General features: G+C 42.8%; 1 protein-coding gene across 4 annotated transcripts in view; it reads left to right on the top strand.

Annotated features, from left to right (window-relative positions):
- plekhg6 (pleckstrin homology and RhoGEF domain containing G6) overlaps window positions 1–14,209 on the top strand; it is a 57,054-nt gene that overhangs the window by 40,332 nt on the left and 2,513 nt on the right. For all 4 annotated transcript variants that reach the window (XM_087286821.1, XM_087286820.1, XM_087286822.1 and 1 more), the window contains exon 14: window positions 8,354–9,699. In XM_087286821.1, the coding sequence (XP_087142947.1) occupies window positions 8,354–9,699 (1,346 nt within the window). The remainder of the gene's footprint in view (window positions 1–8,353; window positions 9,700–14,209) is intronic.

The raw sequence follows: 14,209 nt of genomic DNA, 5'->3' as shown, positions 1-14,209 counted from the left end.
GGAACTCTCTGGGTTGGGCGGGCCGGTTATACAATCTCTGCTGGGCGCGCTGGGCTTCGGTCAGGTGTTGTTTGACGATGGGCATGATTTTGTCGATGCGTTCTCTCATGTCCCGTACGTGTTCGATCACCGACCGCTGGGGGGCTGGTTCCTGTTCCCAGGCTTGACGAGCCACATCCAATAGGCCTCGGGGTTGGCGGCCAAACAGCAGTTCGAAGGGGGTAAATCCTGTGGAGGCCTGGGGGACTTCCCTGATACCGAATAACACGTACGGGATCATGAGGTCCCAGTCGCGCCCGTCCTCTGCCACCACCCGTCGGAGCATCTGCTTCAGAGTCTTGTTAAAGCGCTCGACAAGGCCGTCCGTCTGTGGATGATATACAGAGGTTTTTAGCTGTTTTACCTTGAGTAGGTGACAGAGGTCTGCCATCAACCGGGACATGAAGGGGGTGCCCTGGTCGGTCAGTATCTCCGTTGGGATTCCCACTCGACTGCATAGCATAAACAGCTCCTTCGCGATGGCCGATGACGTGGCTTTCCTCAGGGGAATCGCTTCAGGGTATCTGGTTGCATAATCGAGGATCACAAGGATGTGCTCATGTCCCCGGGCCGACTTCGGCAAAGGCCCTACCAAGTCCATACCAATTCGGGTGAAGGGCACATCGATGATGGGTAGTGGTATTAGAGGGCTGGGGGGTGGTCGTTGGGGAGACGTTCTCTGGCAGATGTCACATGCCTGGCAATACCTCTTTACTTCCCCGTCTAGCCCCGGCCAATGGAAACGATCGCGGATCCTTTTCACCGTGTTGGCCGCTCCCAGATGTCCAGCCATCGGGTGGGTATGTGCCAGTTCCAAGACCGTCTCCCTCTTGGTCCTCGGAACGACCAGTAGTGTCTTCTTTTCCCCCCGCCTCTCTGCGACACAGTACAGCAGACCATTTTCCACAATGAAATGTGGGAGGGGGTGAGGGCTGGGAAGTCGCTCATTACCGTCGATGATCCGTACTTGTGGCCAACAGTGTTTGAGCGTTTCATCTTCCCTCTGTGCTCTGCCAAAATCACCTCCTGCGGTTATCTGCTGAAATAGATCAAAGTATAAATTAGCAGATATTGATGACTCACCCCCTCTGTCGCTCTCGGTGGTCATCAGCGCTGGTTTGCGGTCCCGATGAGCCCGTGACTTGTTCTTCTTCTTGGAACGAGCCGATAGAGCGTGGTGGTGAGTGAGGAGTTCGTCGAACCCCGGCCAGTCTCTGCCCAGTAGGAGGGGCACAGGAAGATCTGGAACGACCCCGACTTCAATGCGCCAGCTGCCTGGTTTCGCCGCGATGGTCACTCTTCGGGCGGGTACGTGGCGGGTATCACCGTGTACACACGTGATTGGAATAAGGCTTTTACTTTCTTGGCGGTACTTCAAAGTCTTCGGGTGAACCAGAGTGATGGCGCTTCCTGTGTCTAAGGTGGCCGTTTGTGTTTTTCCCTCTAGTTGGACTTTATGGGTGGGAGCTTCGGGAGGGATATTGCGGTGAACCGCGCACCCTGCTGTCCAGGCCGGGGTCGAGTGCGTCGTCGGCTCGGTGGGCATCGGCTCGTCCATCGGGCTGGGGACCGCTGGTCTGCCGCCTGGTCGCGCTGTGCCCTCCACCGGTCGCCAAGGCGCACTTACCCTCCGGGGTGGCAGAGCCGCTCTCTCCCCATTATCTCTGGCGATGTGAGCTTCAGCCAGCTCGATCGCTTCCACCAAGGTGGCCAGTGACTCAGGATTTCGCATGCTGGTGAGTGTTCGCAAACGTCGGGGTAACGCACGCATCATCTTCTCGATGATCACCTTCTCAGCGACCTGGACCGCCGAGGGATCTCCTCCCAATAACCATAGCCTTCCCAGGCGAGAAAGTTGAGCTGCTTGCGCTCTCACTGGTTGTTTCTCGTCGTAAGACCACTGGGAAAACTGTTGGGCTGCGCTGATTGTGGATAGCCCCATTCTGGCTAATATTTCCTTTTTTAACGCTTTGTAATCTTCATTTTTAGGTGTCTCTAGTGAAAAATATGCTCGTTGCGCTTCTCCTGTGAGAAACGGAGCCAACATTCTCGCCCAGTTTTCTTTTGGCCAGCCTTCTCTCTCGGCAATAACCTCAAAGGTATGTAAATAAGCGTCAATATCATCCAGGTCGCTGAGTTTAGTGAGATGATGATGCGCACTCACTTCGGGAGTCGGATGGTGTCTGGCCGCCTGGCGGAGCTGCTGTTCCAGTCGATCCTGTCTGGCTGTAAGCTGCTCAGAGATGGAATTCTGTTTCCTGGAGATCTCCGCTAGGTGGAGCAGTACCTCTTCCACCGACATGGCGACGGGATGTTGACAGCCGAGTAAGAGGAAGCGTGGGAGAGAGAGAGAGCGGATGCCTGTCTGTAACAAACACAGAGAAAAATTCAGCGGTTATTTTCTACTTAATGGTGAGTGTTTCTTCTGAATTTTTCCCTCTGCAATGCCCGCATTCTCCACCAGTTGTAGCGAGGCAGAGGGAAAACACAAACACCGTAGATAATGTTACAAACAATGCCCCGGAGGGTGCCTTTATTTACAAGTGATATTGGGGTGAAAGAGTGCTCTTCTTAAAGGTGCGTGCTCAAGTGCTCCGGGGAGATGGTGAAGGCTGGTGAGAAGTAGAGTGTTGGACCGGTCACGAGCTGGACTCGGCTGTGGGAGAGACAGAGAGAGACAAGCGTTAGCGCAGGGAGTCATGTCAAATGAAGCTCACTTCCTTCTGTGTGGGGCTGGCTTATATCTCTCCCTGGCTGATGAGGTCCAGCTGTGAGCGATCCGAGGTTGATGAGAGATCCAGCTGGTGTGGATTTGTGCCCAGGGCGACGTGGTATTACATGGCTCGCTACAATATATATATATATATATATATATATATATATATATATATATATATATATATATATATATATATATATATATAATGCATTTTTTTTATGATGCGCTTTTCTCAGTCCCTAAGCGTTAACAGGCATACAAGGCAAACAATGCAGAACAATAAAAACAGTCAAAAAATAAAAAAAATTAAATAAATAAAAAGACCGCAATAAAATATGAATGATTCAATACAATTGGATGATAAAATAACAAAAATAATCAATCTAAGTTAAAAGCAACGGTAAAAAGTTGAGTCTTACGAAGTTTCTTAAAACAATCCAGAGAAAAAGCATTTCTGATGCTGGTGGGTTGGCCATTCCATAGCTTAGGTGCAATGTACGAAAAAACACGACCACCCATAGTCTTCAGTGTACAGCGTGGCTGATACAGCAAGATTGCAGATATGTATATAACTGTAAGAAAAAAAATCGTAAAAAAAAGGTCAAATGACTGGCAGCTGCGGCTGCCAATCATTTGACCTTTTTTTTATGATTTAAAAAAAAAACTTTATTGAAAACGGATTTAATCGTAATAATCTAGAAAAGTCTGTAAAATAACAGTGTTTATCTGTAAACATTTTAATGAGAATATCTGTAGATTAATTATTTTTTGCACTTTATTTTAACAAAGAAAATTTACCATAATTTTATGGTTTTTGTATGGCAGCCGTAGCTATCAGTCATTTGACCTTTTTTTACGTTTTTTAATTTTTTTTTACAGAGTAAGTAATTACAATTCATTACTTTAATTTTACGTAATTTTAAATGTACTTAAAAAATAACAGGAAAAAACACTGTGTAAATAATACGGCAATTTTATTGTATAAAACAGACAAATTGCTGTAATTTGTCATTACTGAAATAGTACATATATATAATAACAGTCAAGCTGTTAATTTACAGATATTGTTTGTAATTTTTACAGAGTTTTGAATATAATTTAAAATAACAAAAAAATACTGTATAAATAATACTGTAATTTTCTTGTATAAAAAACAAAAATGTCAGTAATTTGTCTTTAATGATAAAGTACCTAAAATGAAAGTTAAACTGTGAATTTGAAATTTAAATTGTTTGTCATTTTACTAAGTTCTACATATAATTATAAATTACAAAAAAAAACTTTAAAAAATTTAGGGATATTTTGTGTAAAATTTGTTGTTTTTTAACAGTATATATATATATATATATATATATATATATATATATATATATATATATATGTGTGTGTGTGTGTATATATATCTGCAAAAATTATTATATTCTGAAACATAACGCATGACGCATAACGTTCTGGTTACTAGAGTAACCCTCGTTCCCCGAGGAGGGGAACTACAATGCTATTGGTGGATTTGATTTAGAAAATCCATGAATTGGGAGGATTCGGTTCAGAAGCCACTTGTCTGAAAGAGTATGGAACGGACCAATGAAAGCCAATGAATTGGCAGCGTAAGCTTGCGCACGTGTGCTTCATTGCCAACTCCACATATAAGCACAGGTGGAGCAAGCAATCACTATCCTTTTAAGATCAAGAGACTTTACTAACAGCTAAGGGACAGTCATTATGGCGATGGTGGGGAACTCCAATGATAGCCAGGCAAACGTGAATGCTCCTACATCATGGGAGGCGCAGTCCTCCAACGTGTCCCTGGCCCTTACTTATCTCACTTCAACAGAAGTTTTACGGATTTAGATATGTTTTTTGGGAAGTCGCAAGCATGTAGATAATTCTAGGAATAATACGACTGTACGTTGGGAAGCGTGCAGTCCCAATAGGTAGGACGCTGCGGAGGCCATCTGCTACCCAGGGGGGAGATATGATGGGAGGAATATATGGACTAGCCCTAAGGAGGAGAGTACGCATAATAAAAGTTGGTTAGCGGAAAGGGAAGACACGGGTCCGCCCGAGAGGGGGGACTGTACCGTGGCAGAATAAGCATATGGGATCGCCTAGTGGGGATCACGCATAGCGGGCACCTATAGCGGGCAGACCTACAATGTAGTGGGCCAGCAAGTGACTTAGTCAGACTGACTGAGTCAGTGCTGGGGGCCTCGGAGGAATCTGCAGGGCTCACCTGACGGGGAACTTTACTGACAGATAAAAAGGCGCACGTATCTCCATGTTAGGGAGAATTGCGCAGCAAGCGTGTTTCAATACCCTCACAGAGTTGTTTCCTCAATCACCAAGGGTTACCTAATACCCTTGAGGAAACCGGCTCCACTCGCAGATTGTGTCACCCAGCCCGCAGCTCTACAGATGTCTGTTATGCTTTCCCACAGTGCTGCCAGCTACCGCGTCCTGAAAAGCGGAGATGGCAGCTACGTAAACCTTGAGAGTGGAGGGCGACAGCCTGCTCTCCAGCTTCTCTTGAAGGAAAGAGAGCACAAAACTGATCTGGCAATTTCGGGGGTCTTCTCTGCGAGAGATGCACCATTCAGTGAATAGACTCCAGAAATTTCAGCCGCAGGTGACTCCAGAAAAGCAAACGATGGGCGAGCTGAGACATGCGGCGAGAGAGCATACCCCCTATACGGTTGATATACGGCGCCGCCACGGTACTGTCCGTCCTGACCAGCACGTGTTGCTGCTCCAGCACCGGAAAAAAGTGGTGGAGAGCGAGGAACACTGCCAACAGCTCTAGGCGACTGATATGCCAATGCAACTGGGCACCCTTCCACAGGCCCACTGCTGCATGCCCGCAACACACGGCCCCCCCAGCCCGTGTTGGAAGCATCTGTTGAAACAACAACATGACTGGACGCCTGTCCTAGAGGCACACCGGCCTGTAGGAACGAGGGGTCGTTCCAAGGGCTGAGGGTGCGGTGACAGCGCAGTGACAGAGACTCGGTGTGTGCCCGCTTGCCATGCGCATCTTGGGACTCGATCGTGAAGCCAGTGCTGGAGTGGTCTCATATGGAGTAATCCGAGCGGCGTGATGGTGGCGGCGGCTGCGGCTGCTGATCCCATATGCCCCAGGAGCCTCTGAAAGTACTTCAGTGGGACCACTACTTTGCTCTCAAGCTCTCTCCGACAGTTTAGCAACAGGCGAGTGCGCTCTCCGGAGAGGCGCGCTACCATGGTGACCGAGTCCAGCTCCATCCCGAGAAAGGAGATCCTCTGCACAGGGGCAAGTTTGCTCTTTTCTCGGTTGATCTAAAGCCCCAACAGGTAGAGATGCCGGAGCACTTTGTCTCTGTGCATAATCAATTACTCCCGCGAGTGGGCTAAAATCAGCCAGTTGTCGAGATAACTGAGTATGCGGATGCTTGCGAGCCGAAGGGGTGCTAAGGCACCCTCCGCGAGTTTGGTGAAGACCCGCGGAGACAGAGAGAGCCCGAAGGGGAGGACCTTGTATTGCCATGCTCGACCTTCGAATAAAAACCGCAGAAACTGGCGGTGGCGTGGAAGAATGGAGACATGGAAATACGCGTCCTTCAGGTCCATGGCTGCAAACCAATCCAGAGGACGAACACATTGGAGAATGCGCTTCTGCGTGAGCATTCTGAACGACAGCTTGTGCAGACAGCGGTTCAAAATGCGCAGATCTATGATTGGTCGCGACCCACCGCTCTTTTTTGGTACGAAGAAGTACGGGCTGTAAAACCAACTTTCCATCTCAGCTGGAGGGACCGGTTCGATTGCACCCTTCGCCAGGAGTTTCGCCAACGGCGCCCTGGGCAGGGGGGGCTGCCTGCTTTCGAGGTGCTCAATGCACCCGCTTCGCCGGAGACAGCACTCGTTGGCGGGCGCCCTCGGCGAGGAGCAGCGGAGTTGGATGGCTCGGCGGGCAGAGCGGGCTTACGTTCCCGCCGATAGATGACATTACCCATCATGTAACAAGCCTAAGTTAGACCCGCCCTCGTGCAGCTCGGCCAGCATAGCATGAACCGCCCGCGAGCACCACATTAACATGCTGGACCCCCAAACATGTAATGCAGTGATCATGCCCATCATCCGGAGCCAGGAAACCCCCGCATCCAGAAACGCACAGTCGGAGCGCCATCCTAAAAAAGGATGTGCTGCACGACTGTGTTGCTCTTTTAGGAAAAAATGCAACTTATACGCACCGCTCTGGAGGACAGGATCCAAAGAACGCCAGGCAAGGGAGAATCCCAGCTCAACCGTCTGCCGCCGCGTATACCCACTCTGGACCGGGAGACACTCGTTCGCTTGGATATCGCTGTATTCAGCAAGAGGAAGCCTCATCGACTCAATCAGAAAGTCTCTGAAGCGAAAAGGATAGCTCCACCTGTGCTTATGTGTGGAGTTAATTGGCAATGAAGCACACATGCGCAAGCTTACGCTGCCAATTCATTGGCATTCATTGGCCCGTTCCATACTCTTTCAGACAAGTGCCTTCTGAACCGAATCCTCCCAATTTGTGGATTTTCTAAATCAAATCCACCAATAGCATTGGAGTTCCCCACCCGAAGGGGAACTAACGCACTCTGCGTTGGATTTTAGACCAGCTTTTAGATTATCAAAGGTACGGTCTATTATAGTTTCTCAAAATTGCAACTGAAGACATCCATTACCCTAAATATTATGTTACATGACATGTTTGTTATGCGCAAACTATCTAAACCAACGTCATATTTTTATGCCCCATATAGTGATACATATATCACTAAAACTTGACAGGTGAACAAATTTAAACTTGTTTTTATTTTAAAAATATAAATAATGCTATTGATAAAAACATACAAATGCAAATTGTCATGAATAAAATAAAAAAGCCCCCGGGAGGCATGGAGGCTGTGGTCTTTATATTTATATAGAAAATAATCATTTTTGTAACATTTTAATCTTTTAATTATTTTCATATGTAACAATATTTTTGTATTGCTGTACATCCTGTGTATATTAAGCAGTGTGTAAGTGTTTGAACCCAAATAGGCACATAAGACTCTGCGCTGGACTTTAGACCTGCTTTCAGCTGGTCAATGGCACAGTCTATTTAAGTTCTTCAAAATAGCAACGCACCAATGATGTGCCTTAACACACCTCTATTTTAGACCGGCACGCTCATGAGTCCACAAAGTGCTGCAAATAGATTTGCTGTTTAAACAACATGGTGCAAAATGTGAAAATTAGGGTTGCACTGGTCTGAAAATAGCAACAAATCGTGCCAAAAATGTCTTGCGCCTTATTGCGCAGGAATTATGATAGGGCCCATAGACTGAATGCCAATTTTCAAATCAATCTGAATAACGGTTGGATAGCTACAGCAGTTTTCATGAATTTTTTTTTTTTTTTTGATAGTTGTTCAACTGTGACCTTACACTGATCTCATCTATGTGCTCAAACACTTTGGTGAAAATATTTTATTCTGTTCAAGAGTCATGGGCTTTAGTAAAAGTGAATGAAGCTGAACGAGATTGTGAAATATAGCTGAATGGTTTGCCATTTATAACTGGTCCTTGTTGATATTCACAGGAGGCATTACAGAAATTGAAGATAAACGAGAAGAACGCAATATTAAAAAATACACCTACCGTTCCAGATAAGGATGCTGATTTCCACACAGCATATTATAGTGATATTGACCCAGAAGAAATGGTGCAACAGATTTACCCCACATCCCAATCTGACAGCGATTCTGATCCAGCTGATAATGAGAGATCTACGTTCAGCAAAGTCGATCCGCATACACTGATGGATGTGGAGCAAAGTGAAGTTCAACAGATGTCAGATTACAGGAGCTCTTCACTGACTGAACCCGATGATCAGAGCCAGTCAGGTTATGAAGAGGTTGTGGGAAAGACTGATTCAGTTGGATTGAACGCAGAACAAGGAAAAAGCAGAATTAACAGCAATCAGTGGGAAGATGAAGAGGCCTCATTAAAAAATATCCAAGAAAGGCGAGTTACATGGACACAAAAACACCAGACACCTTCAAACTCGAATGACCTTACACAACAGGAATTACCAATAAGAAACAATTTGAATGGACCTGCTGGACATGTAAAAGACACAATCCAACCTCTCATAACTACATCCGCACATGGGACAAGTGTAGAAACAGGTGAACCAATGCATCTAGATCCAGATAGTGACTCTCAAGGAAGCAGGAGAAACTCTTTGTGCAGCCAGCAAGAAGATGATGAAGAGTCCCTCACAGAATCAAAGAGGTTCTCCAGGAAACTGAAGTCTCCTCGCATACAAAGGAGACGTCTGAATAATGCGCAGCCAAACGGAATGGGATTTGCTTCCGATGCAAACTCCAGCAGAAGCCAGAAAACCAAATCTCAGGATTCCCACAGAGTGCTAAAGCTGGGATCTCTGAAAAACAACCCTAGTACATTATGGTATGTTCCTGAGAAGAGATCACAGAAGAGATCCCCGACTCAAGAGATGCACTCTGAACCTGAGCAGACACCGGAAGAAAAGCGTAAATTGAAACTAATCAAACTCAAGACCCAGAGGAGCGCTTCTATCCCAGAAATCAGCATACCTCAGACTTCCATCCCACCTTCCCAAATTACTAGCTCCTCACTGTTAACTGCCCCGGACCCCCAGCCTCCAACATCTCCACTTCAGAGTGTGCTGCAGAGGGCAAAAGAAAGGGAAAAGGAACGCGGGCTGGGAAGAAAAGTTGTAAAGGAAAAAGAGAAGACTTTTTCCATACAAAATTCTCCTACTATTTCTGCCTCTTCATCGCTGTCGGCAAGTGAAGGAGAGAGAGAGACAGAAAGAGAGGAATCAGCAGAACCCAGTGTAATGTTTGCACATGGATGGAGAGAAGGAAATGTTGATGGAAGTGAGGATGAGATGAAAGAAAGGTGAGTCTACAGTACATGCATCACTGTTGCTAAATGTAGCACTAATGTTAAAAGATATAGATCTGAAAGCAAGTTCTGTAATGAGGAACTGTTTTTAACAGGGATGAAGAATCATATTTTTCTTGATATTTCTTGAGGCTCTTTCACTGAACTAGGAAGCATGATTCGCAAATGATTTTATCTATTTTTTAAATTATGCAAACCAAAATAAACAATTGGCCATCTAAACATTTGGTCAAAAAGCTGTCTTAACTAAAGATATGTATGGTGCACCTGTAAAAAATATCCAGAAATTAGCAGCTTTCGTCCTACAAATTAAAATGTTAGAGATATATTGTCTGGATTCGAGTTGGTGTACGGTACAGGTCGGTATGGGTCACCTTTATTAGGCTTGAGTTTCCACTGCCAAAAGGTGAGTGTGGTGTACGACATAAAGTTTCAGTCAATGAGTTCTATTTTAATGGGCTACGCGCAAAGTTTGAAGTGCAGGGCTCAAAAGCATAAGGGGGTGTGCGAATCCACTTTTGCTATTTAAAGACAGGAAAACATGCTCTGCGTCGCGATGCATGGTCTATCAGGGTTGTGCTTATTCTCTTAATGAGTTAAAGGTGTGTTTTGAGAATAAACTAATCAGAGTCTCATCTCCCATTCACTTTAAGAGTCAGTTGCGTCGCTCCATGGCGCATTTGCTATTTACATGGCAGACTTTGTAAGAGTGGAATGAACCGCCAGCTTATCCGGCACATGTTTTACGCAGCGGATGCCCTTCCAGCTACAACCCAACACTGGGAAACATCCATACATTCATTTATTTTCTTGTCGGCTTAGTCCCTTTATTAATCTCGGGTCGCCACAGCGGAATGAACCACCAACTTATCCAGCAAGTTTTTACACAGCGGATGCAACCCATCTCTGGGAAACATCCACACACACACTCATACACTACTGGCAATTTAGCTTACCCAATTCACCTATAGCACATGTCTTTGGACTGTGGGGGAAACCGGAGCACCAGGGGAAATCCCACACGATCACAGGGAGAATATGCAAACGCCACACAAAAATGGCAACTGACCCAGCCGAGGCTCAAACCAGTGACCCTCTTGCTGTAAGGTGATCATGCTACCCGCTGCGCCACCGTGATGCCCTTAATCTATACAGTGCTCAGCATATATATATATATATATATATAAGCACACCTCTCACAAATCTATCTTTTAGATTCATATTTTAATAGGAAGCTATACAATATTAGAATTGTGCATATGCATTAGATTAGTCAGTACTAAAGCTAAATCTGGAGCTTATCTAACAAAATGACTTTCAATAACGCTTCAAAAACTAGTACACCCAAATTATGTTATAAAAAAAATAATAAAAGCTAATTTAAAAAAGAGCAATATTCAAGAGAAGCAAAACTAAATAAAAATGTAGTTTAAATTTTATAGGTTGTCATTTTTTTACAATATTTTTCTTGAAGTTAATTGTATTATTTCAATTCAATTTCAATCAATTTCCAAATATCTTTGGTGACTACAATTTTATTTTAATAAATATATCTGTTTAATAAATCCATTTTGTTTAAATGCACTAAAATCCATTGCCTATATTCACTAAGAAATGGATAAAAATATAACTTTTTTTAAATGGGCTGTATTCAATTATGCTGAGCATTGTAGATATAATTTCCCTTCAATTAAACCCCAAAATAACCCTTACTGCCCAGTGGAAAAAATATATAATTTTCATTTTAAGTATATTTGTTCCATTTGTGAGATATGACTGTATAGAAAGGCCTTGCTGTTGCGGAACAGAACAGTTTCATGTATGTTATTTCTTCTGTCTACCCACACATAATTCATCTGTGTACTGTTGCATAAATTTCGCTCTTAAATATTACATTCAAAACTTCCCTGAAAGCTGGAAAGATAATTGTCATAATTCGCCATTCTTCTAAAATCTCTCTTTTTTTTTTTTTTGCACATCTCCAGTTTCTCATTGTAGCTTAGTTCTTCACATGGACCATTAGGAGTCAGGCTTACCCCTGAAAAAAAGCACAGCACACAGCAAGGATATACAGCACTCGCTTTCATTTATTGTCTTCATCATCAGTTCATCAATTCACTAAAATAGACCTTAATCTCTGCTCTGTCAACTTTTGAAGCTGACAATTTAGCTCTATAACAAATAACAAAGTGGGTTTTGATGATATTCTCATAGTTTTAAATGATATATTGTAAAAGAAATAATATAAAGTTGAAGTCAGAATTATTAGCCCCCTTGAATAATAATTCTGGTAATTCTGACTACAACTGAATAGAGAAATAAGTCTGTAAAATTCCAGAAAATGTACTGGCAGTTTATTTTGCATACTGGCATGTTTTTGTACACCAACACAGACAATATATCACTTTATACTATTAAAAATGTGTCACTTTTTCAAAATGTTAATGGTTTAAAGGTTATTGAAAAAGATTAAGGTCCCATAATGCAATTCAAAAGCATAAATAAACAGGGAAAAATAAAAAACATGAATTACAAAATATGGAAAATTGCACTGAAAAAAGGAATTATTGGATTTACTACTTTTTTTAAGGTAAGTGGTTGCAAAAAAATTATATGAGCTGACTTTAAACAAGCTAATGAAGTTGAACAGTACTACATTTCATTTGTTTGTTTAAAATCAGCTCATAAAAGTTGTTAGTGTAACGAGGAGTCTGAGACAGTGTTAGAATCCAAATGCAGAAGTTTATTAAAGGGGTTTGGCAGAGACATCAAAGAGTAAACAGGGGGAGAGTCGGCAAGAAGTATGCAGTCCAATCCAATCAACAAACAAAGGGAGAAATTCAGAAGACGTAGTGAAAGTTCAGGCAAAGCTTCAGTATTAGAATAATCAGTCCAAAACAGATCAAAAGAGCAAAGACAGGGAATGTACGTGATCAAGGCAGGCATGGTCATACGCAGGATAACAGTCATGAAAGTAATTTGGAACAACGCTTAGTAAGGCAGTTAAACTGGCAATACTTCGCAAGGAAGCATGGCCTGAGCACACACTGAAATACAGCACCAACAGGAAGTAGCCGCAGAGGGAGCGGAGCTGAGTCAGTATTCAGGCGAGGGCTCCCTCTGCTGGCGGGGCATTACAGAACCATTATCCCATTATCCCGTTATAGTTTGCAACCACATACCTTAAAAATACGATCTAATCCAATGTATATATTTTTTTTTTTGTGTGCTAATTCATAGATATGTTTTACAGTGCATCGTGTAATATAGGTTTGTGTCAAAGGCACTTTATAAGAGCAAACAGGGAAATTCCAGATAAGAAAACATTAGTGGATAAAGTACAGTAAGTCAAAGTGCCAAAGTACTTGATTTTTCATGTTCTCAGTGTTTTGATGTATTAAAAAATACTTAATTTAATTCATGTTTTGCAAGAAAATGTCTCATTGTGTTACCTTGATTTGACTTGCACTAATATAGCCATACTCATAATGGTCACAATTTACAAAAAGGTTTTATTAGTTCATGTTAGTTAATGTATTTACTAGCATAAATTATTAATGAGCAATATATATACAGCATTAATTACATATAGTTTAAAATTTATTAATGAGGTATTAAAGTCATGATCAAGTCATCAGTCATGGCTGTTATTCCATGATGAGGTAATATGAACCAATAGTGAACAACTTTATTTTCAATAACTAACATTACCAAACATGAATAAATACAATAATAAATGTATTGTTCATTGTTTGTTCATGATAGTAAAGGCTAAAATTAACATTACTAATACAACCCTATTGTAAAATATTGTGCAAACAACAAAATATGATATTAATAAACACACAAAATGTATAAAAGTGTGCTGACAGTATGAGCTTAAAATATGAAAAACATGCAATACAGGATAAAATCTGTTAACATTTTTCAAAATAACCGTTTTACTGTGGCCGAGAGAGCTTAAAATGCTGCATTTTAACAAAACACATGCGATTACAAAAAACACCAGCAAATAAAGAAAAGGTCTTCATTCGTTTGACAGCACACGTGCTGCAAATCCTTACAATGCATACACATAAAAAATGCCATGCTTTTTCTCACAACGCGAACAATTTATGAAAACGCGCTGCATTTTCTCACAACACAAAAAGAATGGAACACAAGGGAAATGTTTCAAGTGGACCTAAAAACACAACAGATGCCACTGTGCCATGATTATTGCTGCGTCCCAATTCGCATACTTATACTACATCCTAAAATTATGTACTTTTTTGTGAAGGAAAAGTATGTACATTTGAGTGTGTAGCAGAAGAGTATGCAAGATTTGTGGCATACTACTTCCTCGTTAACAGATTTTTATGCTGCTTAGTATGAGCCCTGTCAATCATCCACACATCATCCACATTTCTGTCATATTCAATTTCCTACCTTATTGGAAAAGCAGCAGCAGGTTAATCTCCCATTCACAAGTCTTTTATGTAGAGAAATCTCCTCAGGTCTTTAG

This window comes from Danio rerio, chromosome 16 (assembly GCF_052040795.2).
Source record: "Danio rerio strain M-AB ecotype USA chromosome 16, GRCz13ab, whole genome shotgun sequence".
NCBI classification, from domain to species: Eukaryota; Metazoa; Chordata; class Actinopteri; order Cypriniformes; family Danionidae; genus Danio; species Danio rerio.
Note: the sequence above shows the minus strand (reverse complement) of the source record. Positions and strands in the feature narration are given on the sequence as shown.